Raw genomic sequence first — 21,340 nt, 5'->3', positions numbered from 1 at the left:
TTTTGGTGTATGGGAAGACGTTCCAACCAACTGGGTCACAAAGGCCAGTGCAAGAGTCAAGTCTTTAGTTTTATTGCATATATAATAAATGATACAATTCTCCTTCCTGAGGTAGATTCAGTCATTCTCAATAACTTTTGTCATCTTTATTAAGTCTCAAGTTAAAAAAAAAAAAAAATCCCTTCAAGAATTGCAACATGGATGCTGCTAGGCCAGGTGAATCCTTCGTGATGATTAAAGATCCTCATGACCAGGCAGATCAAAACAGGTAAGCAACATCTATTGTAAACTATCTATAAAAGCTTATTTCTTCTTCTGTGTGCAATGTACAACAAATGCTCCTAAAAGGGGGGTTGGGAGGATGGTGTAGTGCTCAATAATAAGTAACAATAAATAACTTCATTAACTACAGCAAGAATTACATATGACCTCCTTAGTAAAAAATATAAACCAATAATTTACAAACAAATGTGTTTGCCTAAGGACCAATATCTGTAAAATATCTTACCTCTCTGTAGAAACAATTATTTTACTTTTACTTAGACATAGACTAAGAGTTTTGTTTTTGTTTTTTTTTCTTCTAAAGTTGGCTAAGCCAGAATTCCTTCCTCTTTAAACCTAATATTCATATGCGAAAATTGTACCAACGTGGTCAACAGGTCCCTTTTCTTTTAGTCATCTAATATTTTCTAATATTTTATTTTGTCCTTCATGAGTAGAGTTCCATATCAAGAATGCCAGTTAAAATTTATGCAATGCTAACTTTGGCCAGAAGGAAATACTTATTTTTGGTCTAAATGTTTTATCATCTATATTGGGAAAGGAAAATTTGTTCCTCAAATAGCATTTTAGAATCTGAAAATAATGGGGCTTCTCAAAATTATACTAAAAATATTTAAACCTTTTATAAAACTGCTAGCTTTCCTAAATTTCAATAATAAGTAAGTATAGATAATTTTTAAGTTAAAAACATAAGCTTTATACATTTTTAAATATATATTAGAAACATCGATGAAAAAGAATCATCGATCAGCTGCCTCTTGCACACCCCCTACCGGGGATGAGTCCACAACGAAGGTACATGCCCTTGACTGGAATCCAACCTGGGACCTTTCAGTCCGCAGGCCAATGCTCTGTCCACTGAGCCAAACCGGTTTTGGCAAGCTTTATACATTTTTAATTGCAGATGTAAAATTCCAATAGCCAATTCTTTAAAGTTTGCTACTTTGGAGTTTAAAATGACCATTTCTGCATTTTTCAAAATGCTTTTATAAGTATTAGCAACTTTGTTTTCCACTAAACAATTTTCTCATAAAGCCATAAAATCATATTTACAAAATAAATGTATTGATAGTTTCTAGTCCTGAAGTACAGTATTCTATTATAATATCTGACATTTATGTTACCATTAAATCAGAATTTTTTAGAATGTTATTTTAATACTTGTTTTCAATCCCCACCTAACATGAAAATAGAAGAGATTAAACTTGTATATCTCATTTATGCAAACAGGTAGGTATCAATAATAAAAAATAATAATAAACCAGATCCTTTCAATTTAAAAAAAGGAAGATGTGGTACATTTACAATGGCATATTATTCAGCCATAAAAAAGAAAGAAATCTTATCATTTATGACAACAGGGATATGTCTTGAAGGAATTAAGCCAAGTGAAGTAAGGTGTCAGACACAGGAAGATAACTACTATATGATCTTACTTATATGTGAAATCTAAACAAAGAAAAAACTAAACTAATCGATACAGTGAACAATTGGTGGTTGGGGAGCACTGAGGAGTATGGGTAAAAGTGGTCCATTGGTCAGTAGGTACAAATCTCCAGACATATATATAAAAAATATAATACACACACACACACACACACACACACACACACACTCTTTTCAAAAACGAAACTCCTAGGGATGTAATGCACATGCACAGCATGGCGGCTCTATTAATAAAAGTGTATTTGAAAGCTGCTACGAGAGTAGATCTGAAAATTCTCATCACGAGAAAAAAATATTTATAACTATGTGTGGAAATGGATGTTCACTAGACATGCTGTGGTGACCATTTTGCAATATATACAACTATTGAATCATGTTGTACACCTGGAACTAATATAATTTTACACACCAATTATATCAATTAAAAAACATAAATAAAAGAAAAAAGATTAAAAGGGGGGAAGAAACTCAAGGAAAGGGGATTAAAGGAGCCAATTGCTTTCTTCTTTCCCAGCAGTAACAAAGAAAGAGGCAAGGAGAAAAGAAAAAGACTTTTCTTTAAAGTTCATGCTTCTCCTCCCTCTTTTCCCCCCAATCCTAATCTTGTCGGCTTAAAATTGCATATTCCACATCCCTACTGTATGATACAGTTCAGAGTATGGGAAGATATCCCTCTTCCTGGGAAGTTTGGTGTGGTAAGGGAGTAGTATGGCTATAAAGTGAAATAGGAAACGCATTAAGAGTTCCATCAAATAAACTCTAAATTTGTTTTCACACAGTCATAAACTAAACCTATAGTCTGCAGTACTCTGCTTCAGAAACATTAAAGGATGAAAAGGGTTATGTGGGTCACTATGGAATTTACAAGCCCTTTAGCATTGTTTCTGCAAAAAATAATTATAAATAAATTAAATTTTATTGTAATTCATATATGTAATTTATATATGAATGTAATATAATAAATGTAATTTATATATAAATAAATTTAATTATCCATTTATAACTTGAGAATTATTTATATGTAAGAACTAAAGCAAAGATATTTTATATTCCCCATAAAAAGCCAGTGTCAGATAAAGAGCCCAGAATAATAAGGTTTTTAAGTAAGAATCAGGACTACAACCATGGAAAACAGAAAAGTTTTTAATTTGGCAAAACAAGGTAACAATGAAAAATATTGCTGTAAAAAGGAAAGCCAAGGCTACATTAAAAACAGGAGAATGCAACCTACCTGTAGAGATAAATAAGGACCTTAGACTAGGAATACTTTATAGAGTCCACTGGATAAAGGGAATTTGCACTACAGAAGTGGAAAACAAGACTGAGCTATATTCTGTATCTGCTCCATTCACCTGACTTCTTTCTGTAGTAGTTCATTCTCTTCTAATCCTCATCTGTGACTTTTTTGTTACCATAAACAGGAGTTGTGAAGGTTGAATAAGTGTAAGGGACCCGATGATAAGGAAGTTTATTTTAATGAAGCTGTACTCGTAAGTGCCAACTACCCAAGTAGAGGCCAAAATGTAATCTGGAAAATATGTAAGTATCTAATTGATACAATATAACTCAAGTAGTCTTTTCTCTTGTTTTGGTAATTTATTCCTTTAAAATTATTTCTGGAAAAATGCTTTCTATTTTATTGCAGGGTGCATAGCTTATTCTGTTAAATGCATGCATGGACACATCCACACAACTTCTCTTTTTCTCCTACACATGCACAAATACAATTGAGCTTCAATATTTTACATTTTTAACTGAAGGACCCATATTTTTCTTCCCAATTCCCAATATTCCCATTTAATAGCAAGAAAGGAAAGTAAACAAAGGGAATTAAAATTCATTCTTACATTTCCTAAACTGGTATTTTGAGAGCCATTATGCCCAAAATGACCCATATGATTTGGTTCATTGTCTCTGTGCCTATCTATATTCGCCTATTTATGCCCAAACAAAACACTGATCTCTAAGGTACTATCTAATTAAATGACTTTATATTTATAATCTAGTTCCATTCAGTAACATAATTTTTACTGAAGAAACTGAAGTATCTGTTTGTTTTAAATAGTAACATGATTTGCCTTGTTAATGGCAAACATTACCATCGTTTAAATGCCTTCCTAAAGGACCTTCAAGAATTGTCACACTACCTTTAAAGAGAAAAAGATTCATAGTCATCACTGATTAAGCTCAAAATTTTCATCATTATTCTTTATTTGACATACTATTTCCTAGGGTCCTTGAGAAAGAAAAATGACAACTTTTCTCATCATCAACTTTCTATTTCACCATAAATAATCTCATTCTTCTCACATTTGCATTTCTCTAAAGCAGGCGTCTTCAAACTTTTTAAAGTGGGGGCCAGATCACGGTCCCTCAGAGAGCTGGAGGGCCGGACTATATGAACTACTAATTCCTACTGTAACACCTCGGCTGCGCTCACTGCCCAAAAAACCTGGCGGGCCGGATCAGACTCCTCTGCAGGCCGCATGTGGCCCGCGGGCCGTAGTTTGAAGACGCCTGCTCTAAAGAGACCATAGGGACAAATATAACTAAATATACCAAAAGGAGCTACCATTTTCATCAATTTGTAGGAAGAAGAAAATAGAGAACTGATTTTGCTTTGCTTAGGGCATAGCAGTGACTTTTTGCTTCCCAATCTATTATTACCTTCTGAGAAAGGTGACACTGATATTTACATGGATACTTGCCACTACAATAACTTCTAGGTAGAAGGGGAGTTATGAAAAGAATAAGAAATTAAATAAGAAATAATTAATTATAAAAGAAGGAAGAGAAATAGGAAGCATTGAGAAGACCATGGTGAATAAAATTAACTTTCAATAGAATTTTCAAATAATAAAATGAAACAGTCAAGGAGGAATATTAAACAATCTTTGAAGAAAATTAACTTCCAGAAAACAGAAATGCCTAGGGTTGCATCACTACTGTGGCATCCTTTACAGGAAATCCAGAAGAAAATGTTAAAGTCCCTATTAGTTGTTCTACTTCAATATGCAAGTGTACTTCGCTAGAAAGATATTTAGAAATCAGAAACATTTTCAAGTAATTGTAAATAGAAACTCAAAATGTATGAATAATTTTTAAATGAATTTTTCTACTTTTCTCTCTATTGAAAGATAATTTAAAAACCAATATAACATTTAAATAAATTTTCACTCATGTATGTAACATAAAGGGCTCTACTTTCCTTATTGCCTGTCACTCATGGGAAATTAATTAGAAATTAAAAGAGACCAAATAACACTTTCTTCCATGCCACTATGATACTGTTATTATCTAAAGCCAGGAGTTACAGTACCAGGAAAAAATGCGACAGACTCAACAATCCTCTAATGTGTAGAGTTTTTTTATTTCCTACCATGTCTTTTCCACCGATGACCTCTTATTGACATGCTGGTTACTGCATTTCTTGATATTCTAGAGGCAGTTGGTGTGATTTCAACTTGAATACACCTTGTACCCTCCTTACTAGATTTCATGGCACCATGAGGCAATGAAGCCTTTATTGCATTAGCAACCTAAGAGGGAAACATATAGTTTAAGATTGGTATTAAAAATAAAAATGTACTATTATAAAACAAGATGTTAAATTTTAACAGGTTTTAAAAAAATACTTCCTCTAAGGTATTTCCTATAAGATAATATCAATATATAAATCCTATGGAATAAAGAGTAAGAACTCACAAGAAAACTTACAGTTAAATATAATATGCAAGTGATGAAATTTCAAAAGATTAAATTATATTTCCAAATACCTAATGCTAACTAATAAGTGTAGCTCTAGCATGTTAAGGAGAACATTCTTTTAAGTTAAGAAGACTATTTATCAGGTATCCAAGAAGTTAGGCAAATGAAATGATCAAATTTTATTATATGTGTACCTTTTCAAATATAAAATTTTCCTAGTATAACAGGAGCATGAATTACTGAGTATTAATGACATGACTGGCTGCTCTTCAATTTACAGTTCTAATTTGAGAATTTTTAAATTTAAAAAATTGCATCAGTAAATGAGGCACTTACCAGCAATGGCTCTGGATATAATTCTAACTGGGCTCTGTAAATAATATCATCCAATGCTTTTTCAGCTAGATCCCATTCTCCATTATAACTATAAAATTAAGTAAATAAAATATAATTATTTTTAATTAATTCTATATACTTGAACAAAATACAATGAGAAACTATCTTTACTGAGGAAAATAATTGGTCACATTAGCACAATGCCTAGCATTACTCTCTCCTTAAATACATATTTTTAACTCTTTGAATTCCTTTCAATTGTATCTGAAAGCCAATTAATAGAATAGAATATTTTATAGATGTACATTTCTTCTCTAAAGATATTTCTATTTATGAAACAGATATAAAAATAAGGCAGGCAATATCAAAGCATTTTATACTTTCAAAGCAAGTCAGAACATAGTAAATTTTTTACCTTAGAATAATGTTCAGAACACTTTATGGTCAAACTAGTGGCCCGGTGCATGAAATTTGTGCACGGGGTGGGGTTCCCTCAGCCCAGCCTGCACCTCTCCAATTGGAGAGGACTGGGGGACTCTGGCAGCATGCGTGTGGTGTGGCCAGACCCACGGCTGGCAGGTCTGAGGGAACTGGGGGACTCTGTCGGCAGGTGCAGGGCGCAGCCAGACCCACAGCCAGTGGGGCTGAGGGATTCCGGTGGCAGGCCCGTGGCACAGCTGAGGGGACTGAGTACCACCATCTTGTGGCTGTGGGCACCACCATCTTTGTGAGGGTGTGATGGTCAATTAGCATATTCCCACTTTATTATATAGGATTATTCTGAAACTCCCATGTTTGTTTGTTTTTTAAATTTAATCCTCACCTGGATATTTTTTCCATTGATTTTCAGAGAGAGTGAAAGAGAGAGGGGAAGACAGAGAGAAACAACAATGTGAGAGAAACACATCGATTGGTTGCCTCTTGCATGCACCCTGACAAGGGGTTGGGCTGGGGAGGAACCTGAAACCAAGGTATATGCCCTTGACCGTAATCAAAACCCGGGGCCCTTCAGTCCACAGACCAACACTCTATCCACTGAGCCAAACTGTGGCTAGGGCTCCCATAGATTTTAATGAGAATTTACAACTATACTGTGGTTTGCAATATCCTAAGTAGTTACTTCTTTGTATTTAGATAGTCCTTTAGAAGTGTGCGTGATGTATGTTGCAAATATTAGCAATATATCAGGGGGAAAATGTGATTACAATGGGACAATATTAAAGGTCTAATCCAGCCAAAACCGGTTTGGCTCAGTGGATGGAGCATCGGACTGCGGACTGAAAGGTCCCAGGTTCAATTCCGGTCAAGGGCATGTGCCTTGGTTGTGGGCACATCCCCAGTGGGAGGTGTGCAAGAGGCAGCTGATCGATGAAACTCTCTCATTGATGTTTCTGGCTCTCTATCCCTCTCTCTTCCTCTGTAAAAAATCAATAAAAATATATTTTAAAAATAAATAAATAAATAATAAAAATAAAGGTCTAATCCAGGGGTTAACTTTTTCTTAAAGGACTAGATAATGAATATTTTTAGCTTGTGACCCACCAGAAAGTCTGTACTCAATTCTGTCACTACAGAAAAAAGAAAAAAGAAAAAAAAAAAGCAGCCATAGATCTCACACACACAATTTTTTTGAAGCAGGCAGCAGACCACATTTGGCCCAAAGATCATAAATTCTGCCTCATTCAAGAGGTTTATAATCTACTATGGAAAGTTAAAGTACCAATGAATATAATAAAAAATACAGTAAAATATGTGTAATAAGAGAATTACCAAGTAAAAGATAAGGTTCAAAGAAAAATACTAGTATGTAAGGCATTAAGGCTGAGCATCAATATTAGAAACTAAAAATACATTATTTGTGATCAAAGAGGCTTTAAAATGTTTTTTAAGAGTTAAAATTTCTAGAATGGAAAAAGATATTCATTGGGTTAAAAAAGGCTATTTGAAAATTACAGCAAAAAGAGTAATGAAAAAAGGAACTGTGCATATACTTAGGTGTTGCTAATTTTCATTCTGTTCTTAAATTTAAGTGTTTTAGTTGGATGCAAATTCTTCAGAACATTAAAAGATATATTTGAAATAAAACTATTATCAAGATCTTGATATTTTTCCACAAAAATATGCCAATTATTTATCTATTGCGGCAAGTATATAGTAACAATAAAACAACAAAATATAATTTTCCAAAAAGATAAAATGTTTACTTTGTATATGAAATAAACTTACAAAGAAAAATAAATCCCTGTTAACATCTGCACCATGAATTCTGAAGAAACTGGTATCCTGCTACTTACACCTTTGTATTTTCTTACATGTTGTCTGGGATATCCACAAACACAGATTCTAGAAAGACCAAAATAAAAATATTTGTAAAATTGGTAAAATTTTAGGTAATTTATTTTTAACATATATAAGCCAACAATGTACTGGATTTGCTCACTTCTTTAAACAAAAGAATCTTTCCAAACAGAATATTTGTCTGTAATATTTTCCTTAGCAAATTAGATTGGGGGCGAAATGCATAAAGCTAGAGGGGTGTTAGTATATAGTAAGTGAACCATATTCTCAAAGTTGATTCACTAATTTTGATCAATTTTTTAGTCACTGTAAAACCTAGTACATGGATTCAGCACTATTTATTATAAATAGATCTGTGGTGTGATTCTCTATTCCTAAAAAAAAATATTTTAATGTATTTTTATTGATATCAGAGAGGATGGGAGAGGGAGACAGAGACAGAAACATCAATGATGAGACAGAATCATTGATCAGCTGCCTCCTGCACACTCTGCACTGGGGTGCCTTGACTGGGAATCAAACCATGACCTTCTGGTTCATGGGATACACTCAACCACTGAGCCATGCCATCTGGGCACTGACAAAATTCTTGACACAAACTGCAGGCTTAAAAAAATACTCTAAAATGACATTCAAACATCATATACTACATACCTTAAAGATAAATTGAAATTTAAAAAATAAAGGTTTGTATTGTGTCAAACACTAGGGATATAGATGAAAAGCTTTAGCACCCACAGGAATTCACAATTTAACCATGGAGACTGTGTAGTAAACAAATATTTCAATGAACAAATTACAGAAATAACAAAAGGAGAGAGTGGAAATCTCTAGTGGAAGAAGTAGAAAGTCAGAGAAGGCTTCCAGAAAGCTATTTCTTTGGACTTCCATAATTTATTTAATCAACCTAGTGACTCATATTAACTTATTTTACTTTTTTTTCTTTTTTAATCCTCACCCAAAGACTACCATAATTTATTTAACAAACCTAGACCCTTGAAGAAAAAAGGGTGAAATAGCATGATATCAAGAAGACTGGGGAAATTTTAGTAGGATAGAATGCTAGGAGGCTAGAAACAGAGAAGCTAGCTAAGGGTCAGATCACAGAGTATCTTACACCCTGCTAGGCTTTATCATGTAGGCAATGAGAAGCAACTAAAGGTCTTGTTTTAAGCAAGGGAGTGACATGATCAGCTTGGTCTTTCAATTATATCACACAGGTTGTACTGGAAGTCACTGAAACAGGAGTGGAAAGTATCAAAACATCCCACAAGTGAGATGAAGTGAGCAAACTAAAGAAGTAAGGGAGGAGTCACATCTAGAAATAAAATTGAATAGGAGTATATGATTATTTCTACACTAAGTGGATAGCAGTATGGGTGGTAGTGTCATTAAATGAACTTGGACAAATAAGATACTGTTTTAGAAGATGCTAAGTTTCAGATTTATGGTATAGATGTCTTTATCTATATCTGTATCTGCATTCCTAAGCCCTACCATCTAAGACACTACTCCAGAATAGAAGTTGGGCTTTGTAGTCTGCTTTAAAGTCTAAAGATGAATGTTGCTGCATCAAGTCACTCTTTAAACTAGTTTTTATGAAGTGTTGGTCCTTATTCTCATTTTAGTCCATAACAAAGTTTTACTAGACCACAGTGACATGAGAAACAAAGAAAGCTAAACATCCCATTTTTAATTTATAAATGTTGTCCTTCCCTTCCACTCTCCCTGTTTTTTTTATATTAAAATAGTTTCAGTTTTGATAATAATGTTGAGGGTAGATATTTATAATATCACTTGGCAAGATAAAAAGTTGGCAACACTATGCATCTTTTATAAAAATTTTACAGATCTTATAAAATTCAAAAGTCTGGGCACCTTCGACTAACAAGAAACATATTAGAGAAATTCAGTAAGTGGAGAAAATGGCACATTGGTATCATCTTCCAACATCTAGGAAATTTAATTATGCTAATTTAGGAATAATCTGACTCTCCAATTCTCTAACAAGGCTCCTGCTTTATTACCAACCTTCTCCCTCTGGTCCTGTACAGTTTTATATCTTATTCAGTATCAATTTCTGATTTTCTATTTGGTTCATTTTGATTTGATTTCTAAATATTGCTCAATGCATCCTCCCTCTTACTAATATTTTAAAGTTACATTTTCTAAATAAGTCCCCCAAATCTGAATTATTCTACAAGTTTATTAATTCTCTATTATTCCTATTTACTTGAATTACCAAAGGCATTTTCTATATCTTTTTGTTTTGGTTTGTTTATTTTTTTTTAAAGGTAACATGTTCATCACAGCATAGCAAATTTAGAACAGAACAGAAAATCACACAGGGAAAAATTAAAATAAACCATAATTCTACTAACCAGAATGACTATTGTCATATTTTAAATTAATGCTGGAATCATTGCATACACAATCTATCAGTAAATACCTTTTTAAATCAACATTTTTAAATGTTTGCATAGTATACCTAAGAACTACCATAATTTATTTAACCAACCTGGTGGCTCAATTTTGTATAAACAAGGAAAGCTTAAAAACTGTATCTCTTACTTATTTCTTGGTACCAAGTTAAAGCACAACAGAAATTTAAAAATAATTGTTTTTAAAACAAACAAAACAGAAACAACCACATGTCAAATACTGAAAGATCATAATGGCTCCATCCTCTTAATTATATAATATTATTCTTTGCTGGTGAAATATTCCATTAAATATTCCAAGTGTCCACCTCAGCTTCTTTGTTGTATTTTTTGTGACTATAATAACTTTCTATGTGTTGACTAGGCTGAACTTCATATTAACTTATTTAACTTATTTTTCCAACTTTTAATCCTCGCCCAAATATATTTTTTTCATCAGTTTTCATAGAGCATGGAAGAGGGAAAGACAAATAGAAACATCGATGTGAGAGAGGCACATTGATTGGTTGCCTCCAACACACATACCAACCAGGGCCCAGGCCAGGGAGGAGCCCGCAAATGAGATATGTGCCCTTGGTCAGAATCGAACCTGGGACCCTTTGGTCCGCAGGCCAATGCTCTATCCACTGAGCAAAACCAGCTAGTGCAACTTATTTAACATTTTATTTTTATTTTTTAAAAATATATTTTATTGATTTTTTACAGAGAGGAAGAGAGAGGGATAAAGAGTTAGAAACATCGATGAGAGAGAATCATTGACCAGCTGCCTCTTGCACAACCCCAATGGGGATGTGCCCACAACCAAGGTACATGCCCTTGACCAGAATCGAACCTGGGACCCTTCAGTCCACAGGTCAACGCTCTATCCACTGAGCCAAACTGGTTTCGGCTTATTTAACATTTTAAATACCCCTAACTGGTCTGGCTCAGTTGCTTGGAGTGTCATCCTGTACACCAAAATGTGGTGGGTTCAATTCCCTGTTAGGGCACATACCAAGGTTGCCAGTGTGACCCCTGATTGGGGCGCATGTGGGAAGCAACTGATCAATGTTCAATTCTGTCATAACATATACCAACATTGCAGCTTTGATCCCTGGTTGAGAGACAGCTGATTAATATTTCTCTCACACATTGATGTTTCTCTTTTTCTCTCTCTCTACCTTCTCTTGCAAATTAATAAAAAAAAAAAGTTTTAAACAAATAATAAAACAAAACAACTTAGATATATAACAAACTAGCAACCCTAGATTAATTATTTCAATATTAAAAACACTTAAATTTTAATTTACCTTGAACAAATCTGACACAATGATTGAAGAGAAACACTGGGCATATAGGTTAAGGCAGCATTGTAACACAACAAAAGGAATGTCAATACTTCAAACCTAAAGATAAACCAAAAAAATATTTACAAATCTTTAAAATTTTAAGTCAATCATAATTAAATTAAGCAGGCAGTGAGGAGAAGTATGTTACAGAATAAACCTATATAAAATAATCACGACAATAATAATATAAAACTCAAAAAAGACTTCCCAAGTAACAGTCACATTAAAATTATCTTAAAAATTCGATGTTTCCAATGACATCTAAAGCAAAGGATAAGTGGCAAATTGGGAATACGTTTTTTCTCTTGTACAATGACTTAATATTTTAAAAAATTGTTATATAGAGTAGAAACCAAGATGGTAGCATAGGTAAACACCTAAATTGCTGCCTCATACAATAATTTCAAAACTACAACTAAAAGGCAAAACGTACATCATCCAGAACCACAGGAAGGATGGCTGAGTGGAAATTCTACAAGTAGAAGGAAAGAGAAAAGCACACTGAGACTTAGAGGAACTGTGGAAGGCAGAGGTACTGAGATGCATTCACGGAGAGGACTGGCAACTGAGTGCATGGCTGGCTTTCTCAAGCAGGAGGGAGATAAAAGCTCCCAACTGCACTGAACTCCAGTTCTAGGCGAGACTCTGGGGACCCAGACTCATTTGGGGAGAAACTGGGCTATCTGGCAGCAGGTGGAACTCAAGGGCGGCTCTCTCTCAGAGGTGCTTGCAGCGATTACCATGGGACACTGAGACACAGGGACCTATTAGGGCAGGACTGACAGGAAACCAATGCTGTCTGCTCTGCAATGAGACTCCGCCCCATCCAAGCTGAGTACAGAGGCTTTTGCAAGTCTTATCTCTCTTTTTTTTTTTTTTTTAATATATTTTATTGATTTTTTACAGAGAGGAAGGGAGAGAGATAGAGAGCTGGAAATGTCTATGAGAAAGAAACATCGACCAGCCGCCTCCTGCACACCCCCTAACAGGGATGTGCCCGCAACCAATGTACATGCCCTTGACCGGAATCGAACCTGGGACCTTTCAGTCCGCAGACCGACGCTCTATCCACTGAGCCAAACCGGTTTCGGCGCAAGTCTTATCTCATAAGGATGTCTCCAGCACAGAAATTCTCCCAGCATAGACACAGCTGATCCTCACAGCCGATTAGCCTGGAGGTCAATTCCTCCCAGGGATACCAACCACAACAAGACTGTGAACACAGCCCACAAAGGGGTGCATCAAGAGTGTCACCTCAGGTAACTGGAACTGCTGAGCCACTGGGCCCTATAAGACACCTAGCACACAAAGCCACTCTATCAATTCAGGGATACAGCCAAAATGCAGAGACAAATAAACAGATCACAAATGAAAGAAATGGAGGAAAGAAAACAACTGGATATAGAGTTCAAAATCACAGTTATAAGGTTTTTCAAGAATTTTCTAGAAAAGACCAATAAATTTAGCCAGACCCTTGAGGATATGAAAAAGGACCAACTAGAAATTAAGCATATACTGACTGAAATAAAAAATATTATTCAGAGATCTAACAGCAGACTAGGGGATGGCAAGAATCAAGTCAAAGATTTGACATACAAAGAAGCAAAAAACACTCAACCGGAAAAACAAAAAGAAAAAAGAATGCAAAAATATGAAGATAATGTAAGAAGCCTCTGGGACAACTTCAAGGGTACCAACATCAGAATTATGGGGTGCCAGAAGAAGAGAGCGAGCAAGATATTGAACACCTATTTGAAGAAATAATAGCAGAAAACTTTCCCCACCTGGAAGTATAAGAAATAGACTTATAAGTCCAAGAAGCACACAGAACCCCAAACAAAAGGAATCCAAAGAGGACCACACCAAGACCCATCATAATTAAAATGCCAAGAGCAAAAGACAAAGAGAGAATATTAAAAGCAATAAGAGAAAAACAGTTAATTACCTACAAGGGAGCACCCATATGATTATCAGCTGATTTCTCAACAGACACTATGCAGGCCAGACAGGAGTGTCAAGAAAGATTCAAAGTGATGAATAGCAAGAACCTACAACCAAGATTACTTTACCCAGCAAAGCTACCATTCAGAATTGAAGGGCAAATAAAGAGCTTCAGATAAGAAAAAGCTAAAGGAGATCATCACCACCAAACCAGTATTATATGAAATGCTGAAAAGTGTTCTTTAAGAAGAAAAAGAAAAATGTAAAGATAAAAATTATGAACAACAAATACATATCTATAACAAGGAAATTTAGAAATCAAGTGAATAATAAAATCTGATGAACAGAATAAACTGGTGAATATAATAGAATCAGGGGCATAGAAAGGGAGTGGATTGACAATTCTCAGTTGATTGACAAAAAAGGGTGTGGGGGTGCAGGAAGAGACTGGACAAAAATCATACACTTTATGGATGAGGACAGTGGGAGGGGGTAAGAGCAGAAGGTGGGATGGGAACCGGGTAGAGGGGAGCTATGGGGGAATAAAGAGGAATAATTGTAATAATCTGAACAATAAAGATTTATTAAATTTAAAAAATATATAAAGACATTGGCAAACAAAAATAAAATAAATAAAAAATTGCTATATACAACTCATTAAACATTATTTATAAGCCTACTGAAATAATGTTTTAAATCAGTGTGGTAGTACTATAAGCTATGTCTCTACAGCATACCTATTCTGTGCTGTTAGCATCTCTCTTTGGGGGTGAGGTCCACTGTACACAACTTTTGACAAACCATGCTGGGATAGTGCACTCTCAGTCAGAGCCATGGACCCAATGCTGGAAGGCTAAAAAAAGGACATTGGAAAAAATAAAAAATAAAAACCCTTTGTTAAAAATGTGATACTTAGAATACATGTACCACTAAAAATAATTGCCATGAAATCATATATCTTAAAAATATTCAAACTGTCTACTAAATTTTCTGCTCAAAGAATAACAAACAACCAAACTACAAATAGAAATAATAGTTTAACTTCAAAAGTTCTACCATGAAAACACATAATTGCTACCAAAAATAAAAATAAAAAAATAGACTAGTCTTATCCATTGGAAAAAGAGAGAAATATTTCAAAATGAATACTTTAAATATATTTCTTAAGAATCAGATTTTAGAGTTTAATGATTTTGAATTCTCATTTCAAATTTGAAAATAGCAAATACTTTAGTGTTTTATACTTACGGTACTAATAAATTGATCAAAAATTTTGTCTCAATAACTAGACCCCAATTTATAGCAACTTCAAATCTTAGCAATAATAAGAACACTGATAAAATGCCACTTACTTCATGATATACAGATGGTTTGGATAAAGATGGAATCGTAAAACTCAACACTTTGCTATGTCCTTGTTTGTCAACTATTTCCTACAAAAGTAAAAGAAAGTATATTAAAATACTTATGTTTTACACATAAATTTAAGGTTAAATTTAAATTGTTATTCTCACGTATGACCTGAAAAGAAAAGAATTAAAGTCAACTGAAATCTTAAATTATGATAATCCATCATAAATTATTCAGAAACATTTGGATTTAACCTTTTACTTTTAAAATATAAGTAATATAATACTCTGGTTTCCCTTCAGATTGCATAAATTTTTCACCTTTTAAAATTTAAATAGCATAAAAAGGTAAATATAAGTAACATAATTTCAAGGATGGCTGACATTAGATGTAATCTTAATAGTCATTAATTTTTTCATGTAAAAAGTTACATTTTCTAAATCAATTGACACAGTTACAAAATATGTCAAGAAAAAGTTATTTTTTCCATTTTAAAAGTAGAAATCTTAACTATCTAGAATGTCATACTAATTAATATACAAACACTACTACTAATTCAAACTACAGGTTAAATCAATGTTATAAACTTTGGAGATAGTCCAGATTTTACAGAACTATTAATGGTAGATGTTAGACTAAATTTTTTTCTCCTAAACTTTTTGTGAAGGTCACAAACAATTTATAGACAATAGATTTTAAGTTTAAAAACTTTTAAATTCAATAATGATATTTTGGTCTTATTTTCAGTCTTCAGTCAATCCCCAAAAGATTTATTTACATAACTAGTGGCTCAATGCACAATATTCATGCACGGCTAGGGTCCCTAGCCTGGTCAGTGATTAGGGCCGGCCAGGGCCTCCCTTCCCCAGCTGCTGGCTACTGGCTAGAGCCTTCTTTCATTCCGCGCCAGCCCTTGGTGGTCAGCATACGTCATAGTGAGCGAGCGAACTCCTGGTCTCCTGGTCAAACTCACAGGGACACTTTGCCTATTAGCCTTCTATATATATATATAGAACATTATATGTAGATATGCCCATATAACCCTCAACCGCATAAAGTTATGTTTGGAAGAATGAGCTGAATCATTTGATGTACAAAAAAAACAAATATTAGATTTACAAATATGAAAAGTAGTTGATATTTGCTTTTGCTGATAATGTTATGCATTTGCTTTTGCCAAAAAACATTTTGTTAACCACATTCAATACAAACCAAATTATAAACCCCTAGAAGAAGAGCTTCAATGCATCCACTGCTGTGCACATTTCTGCTTGCTGAGACGGCTAGGTAGCACCAAATCAGTTCTGGAAGAAACTGCAGTGTAAATTGAAGTAACTTCTCCTCTCCACTGCGATAGAATTCAAAGAGCTGGTGACAGACAGGTTCTAGCAACTGGAACAAGGCAAAATGTTAATTCAAAGATTGGACTGTATTTGAAAGACATTGATATATAAAATATACAAGTCTTTCTTTGATTGGTAATTACTGAAATATATAAATGTGTTTCCCATTGTTTTGTAGGGGAGAGCAAAACTACTCATTGCTAAACTATTCAGTAAAACTTTGAACTCTATTGGAAGGCTCAAGCAAACCAAGTGTGTATAGAAGCACTTTATAAACTTTAAAATATTTTATAAATCTAAGTTAGCATTGTTATTAAAACTGTATCTTTTTAACTTCTTAAAATACCTAGAACATACTTTCTCCTTAATATCTTTAATGCCCTTTCTTCCTAATTTAAAAAAAAAATTGCTGCCGAAGCCGGTTTGGCTCAGTGGTAGAGCGTCGGTCTGCGGACTGAAAGGTCCCGGGTTCGATTCCGGTCAAGGGCATGTACATTGGTTGTGGGCACATCCCCGGTAGGGGATGTGCAAGAGGCAGCTGGTCGATGTTTCTCTCTCATCAACATTCCTAGCTCTCTATCTCTCTCCCTTCCTCTCTGTAAAAAATCAATAAAAAATATATTGAAAAAATAAATTTAAAAAATTGCCACTATATTGATATAAATAATTGGCTACAGGGCTAGAGAAATTGAAGTGGGAATCCTAGGTAGTTACTGTCACCTCCTGAGTTTAGAATTAGGCAGCATTTGACAACAATGACAAATGCATGGAATAGATCTACACCCTTAGATCTACATCCCTACTGTAACCATGGTTAATTGCACTAGATAATCTAAACATTGTCATTTTGTTTTAAATATGATTTAGAAATTATCTGTATAACCTTTCTTCTCCCATCACAACCTCTGAGCTATCTGTATAACAGACATTTTTAAAATCAGAAAATCAAGGTAAGAGACCCTTGTAGGTAAGTATTATTATAAAGCATATTCAGTGATCACACACAGTCATACAAATATGTGAAGAGATTCAGAGTAGTCATTTTTCACACCATCAGGCAATAAATTTAAGTAAAGATACTAAACAGATTTTCAAAATCTACCAATACTTGTAATGTACAGAAACTAATTTATAATGGATATATATATATATATATATATATATATATATATATATAATTTTTTTTTATATATATATTAGAGGCCTGGTGCATGAATTCGTGCACAGTGAGGTCCTTTGGCCTGGCATGCAGGATAGGGCTGAAACCAGCTCTCCAACATCCACTGAGGAGTCCTGGATTGTAAGAGGGGCACAGGCCAGGCTGAGGGACCCCACCAGTGCACGATCAGGGCCGGGGAGAGATGCAGGAGGTTGACCAGCCAGGGAAGGACCGTGGAAGGGCTCCAGGGCATGTCCAGCCAGTCTTGTTCAATCCCGATCAGCTGGACCATAGCAGCAAGCTAACCTACCAGTCGGGGCATCTGCACCTAGTGGTTAGTGCACATCATAGCAACTGGTCGACCAGTCAACTGTCTGCCCCCTGGTGGTCAGTGCACGTCATAGCAAGTGGTTGAGTGACCTTAGCATATCATTGCATATTATGCTTTGATTAGTTGAACAATTAACCGGACACTTAGCATATTAGGCTTTTATTACACAGGATTTATTTCAGAGAGGAAGGGACAGGGAAAGAAAGAAACACCAGTGATGAGAGAGAATCATTGATCGGCTGCCTACTGCACGACCCCTACTGGGGATCAAGCCCACAACCAAAAATCAAACTGTGCATTCATAGGTTGATGCTCAACCACTGAGCCACGTCAGCTGGGCTGAGTTGTCTTTTAAGAATATGGATTACAGCATGGGAGAACATATTTGCCAACCTTTAATCAAACAAGGTTTTAATCCCTCATATTTGTAGGTAACTCAAACAACTTAAAAGGAAGATAAACAAACCAATCAAAAAATAGGCGAAGGATCTAAATAGACACTTTTCAAAAGAGGACACACAGAAGGCCAAGAGACATGAGAACACGCTCAAAATCAACAAATGGCAAATGCAAGCGAGGATGTGGAGAAAAAGGAACCCTCGTGCACTGCTGGTGCACCACTGTGGAAAACAGTATAGAGTTTCTCAAAAAATTAAAAATGGAACTCCCATTTGACCCAGTAATCCCACTTCTAGGAATATATCCCAAGAAAACAGAAACACCAATCAGAAAGGATATGTGCACCCCTATGTTCACAGCAGTACAATGTACTATTGCTAAGATTTGGAAACAGCCTAAGTGCCCATCAGCAGATGAGTGGATTAAAAACTGTGGTACATCTACACAATGGCGTACTACGCTGCTGTAAAAAAGAAGGAACTCTTACCATTTCCAACAGCATGAATGGACCTGGACAGCATTATGATAAGCGAAATAAGCCAGACGGAAAAAGACAAATATCACATGATCACATTCATTTGTGGAATATAATGAACAACATAAATAAACAAAAATAGATCCAGAGACATAGAAGCATCAAACAGACCATCCAACTTCAAAGGAAGGTGGGGGGTGTGGGGAAGGGTTTAAGAGAGCAACCAAAGGACTTGTATGCATGCATATAAGCATAACAGACTATAGGGGTGTGATATGGATACAGACTATAGGGGGGGTGAGGGCATATGTTAGGGGTGGGAACAGCTGGGGAGAGGTCAATGGGGAGAAAAGGAGACATATGTAATACTTTCAATAACAAAGAATTTTTAAAAAAAGAATACAGATTACACACTGTCTTTACCACATTAATCAGGCAAAAAACATAAAACAAAATTATATGCAAAACCTCCTAAATCAGTGCTTCTAAATGTGTGGTCCATGGACTGAAAACCATCAACAAACTGTTACCAGTCCCCAACAATATAAATACAGAAACTAAAAGGAACTTTTATAGCAACTTGATATTGCTACAACATCCAAGTGGATGATCAGCAGACTTATTCAGAGTATAAATTAGTTAGAGTTGACCAAATTTGTGTGGGAGCTCACATGTAATGTGAGTTGCATGTTCACCATGACCATTAGGTATACATATTCTGTGTCATATTAGAAAACTTTTAAAAACTGGTCTTTCATCACAGTTTGAGAAATAGTGCTATGAATCATTAAAGCTGTTTTCACTGTTAATTTGAATAAAAGAAATGCTATGAACCAAACTAGCCTATCAGAAATTTACCCTACAAACTCTATCCAAAGTAGCCTGGTTAAAACACAAAAGAATAATTTTTAAGTCTTTCAAAAATATTAAGCACAAAATGATAAATAAAAATTAACTTGCTTACAAAATTATAAAGCACATAGTTACACTTACTCTACTTGGTAAAATAATTCTCCACTAAATATAGAAAACTTTTACCAAAACATTAAAAACTAAAACTCTTCAAGAAACCATTTACATATATTATATAAATTAAGAAGCTTTGGGGAGAAGGGAGGGACAAGCAAAATATGATTATTCTATTCAGTTATTCCAGTTAACATTTTTGTCATTATACTCCCTAATCTTTCCTTCAGCACTTAAAATTCATGATGCACTTTAGAGCACACTCAGCAGAAGCTGGGTTTTTCCAGATTCCCTCCAGAGGTGAACTACTCAAATATTCAAAGACTCTAGTTCTGACAGTTTCATCCCAAAGGCACATGGGTTTATATAGGACTGAACTCCAAAGTATAAGTTATTTTAGCACTGAATAATAATGATACTCATGGTATTAGAGCATCTCATGTCTTCTACCAAAATCAAGTACAAAAGAACCACATGCCTCATATTCCTCCTTTCTATTCCCCCCCTTTCCATTCTAACTGGCACACTCAGGTTCTCAACAGCTCCCTCCTAGGCTACTTTCATAGCTTCCTAGTCTCTTGTTTTCAACTTTTCCATTCTCTAAATATATCCACCACCTAGCCACTTTCTTAAAAGAATAATCTAATCAAGTCATCCCTTCAGTGCAAAAAAAAGTCTAGACTGTTTATGATAGATTTCAAGATCCACAATGGTTACAACCCAATCTATCTTTCCAGCCTCAGTTCCTACCAGTCTTATCCTCTCTTATCTACTGCATTAGCCTATGTATTTGTTTTTTTTCCTAAATGCCATGCCTTTTTGTCAACACTATTTCTAACCCTTTTCTATTTCTATTATGAATGGTGGGATTTATAAGCATTAGAATCTGGAATATAGATCATTTTAGCACCTTTGAACTAAATTTGCTACCAAGAAAGAAAGAAAAGAAGATGGAAGCAAGAGAAAAGAAAGAAGGACTGAGGAACACACCAGCTGGTGCTTGCCTTTCCTTAAATGCCTTACATTTTTTCAGGCCTCTGGAATGGTCTTTTATCTTGTACACCTGGCAAATTCAAGCATATCCATCTAGCATCAGTTAAGAATTGCCTTGGAAGTAAGTGTTTACTTACTTTCTACTCCCTCCTCTTTTGAGAGGAATGCTACTCATCTTTGAAAGATTCTAATTATCTTTGATTCTCTATTGCCTAGCATTGTGGCTGGCTCATAGTGGACACAAATATTTGCCAAAGGAGTAGATGAATGTAGTGACCCAGACTTTTCTAGGCTACCTCAAGCAAGGTAGAGAGAAAGATGAGGAGGAACATGTTCAGAAATAGCTTTTGGATTTTAGTAATAATTCTATTTCTTGGCCTGGGGATGGGTACACTGGAGTTCATTTTATTATAAATGTTTTTTTACTCTGCCATTTTTGAACATACAGTATTCTTCTCTTACCCCATTTTTCAAAGGCAGTTAAACACTAATAATGTACACTATAGTTGTTTAAACACATATTTTTCTTACTCTTTTATATATG

The 21,340-nt window shown here is 34.8% G+C and overlaps 1 protein-coding gene across 6 annotated transcripts in view; it reads right to left on the bottom strand.

Annotated features, from left to right (window-relative positions):
* FAM126A (family with sequence similarity 126 member A) overlaps positions 1–21,340 on the bottom strand; it is a 66,211-nt gene that overhangs the window by 12,099 nt on the left and 32,772 nt on the right. For 5 of the 6 annotated variants that reach the window (XR_006740895.1, XM_036429189.2, XM_036429192.2 and 2 more), the window contains 7 exons: positions 16,343–16,522; positions 15,133–15,213; positions 14,518–14,633; positions 11,801–11,896; positions 7,999–8,115; positions 5,773–5,860; positions 5,108–5,267 (listed from right to left, as the gene is read on the bottom strand). Coding sequence is in view for 5 of the 6 variants with exons in the window: in XM_036429189.2 (XP_036285082.1) it covers positions 5,108–5,267; positions 5,773–5,860; positions 7,999–8,115; positions 11,801–11,896; positions 14,518–14,633; positions 15,133–15,213; positions 16,343–16,522 (838 nt within the window). In the remaining variant the exon portion in view is untranslated. The remainder of the gene's footprint in view (positions 1–5,107; positions 5,268–5,772; positions 5,861–7,998; positions 8,116–11,800; positions 11,897–14,517; positions 14,634–15,132; positions 15,214–16,342; positions 16,523–21,340) is intronic. The other variant, XM_036429191.2, reaches the window with a different exon arrangement.

Source organism: Pipistrellus kuhlii, unplaced genomic scaffold, assembly GCF_014108245.1.
Source record: "Pipistrellus kuhlii isolate mPipKuh1 unplaced genomic scaffold, mPipKuh1.p scaffold_m20_p_10, whole genome shotgun sequence".
Classification (NCBI taxonomy): Eukaryota; Metazoa; Chordata; class Mammalia; order Chiroptera; family Vespertilionidae; genus Pipistrellus; species Pipistrellus kuhlii.
This window is presented reverse-complemented; position numbering and strand designations above follow the sequence as displayed.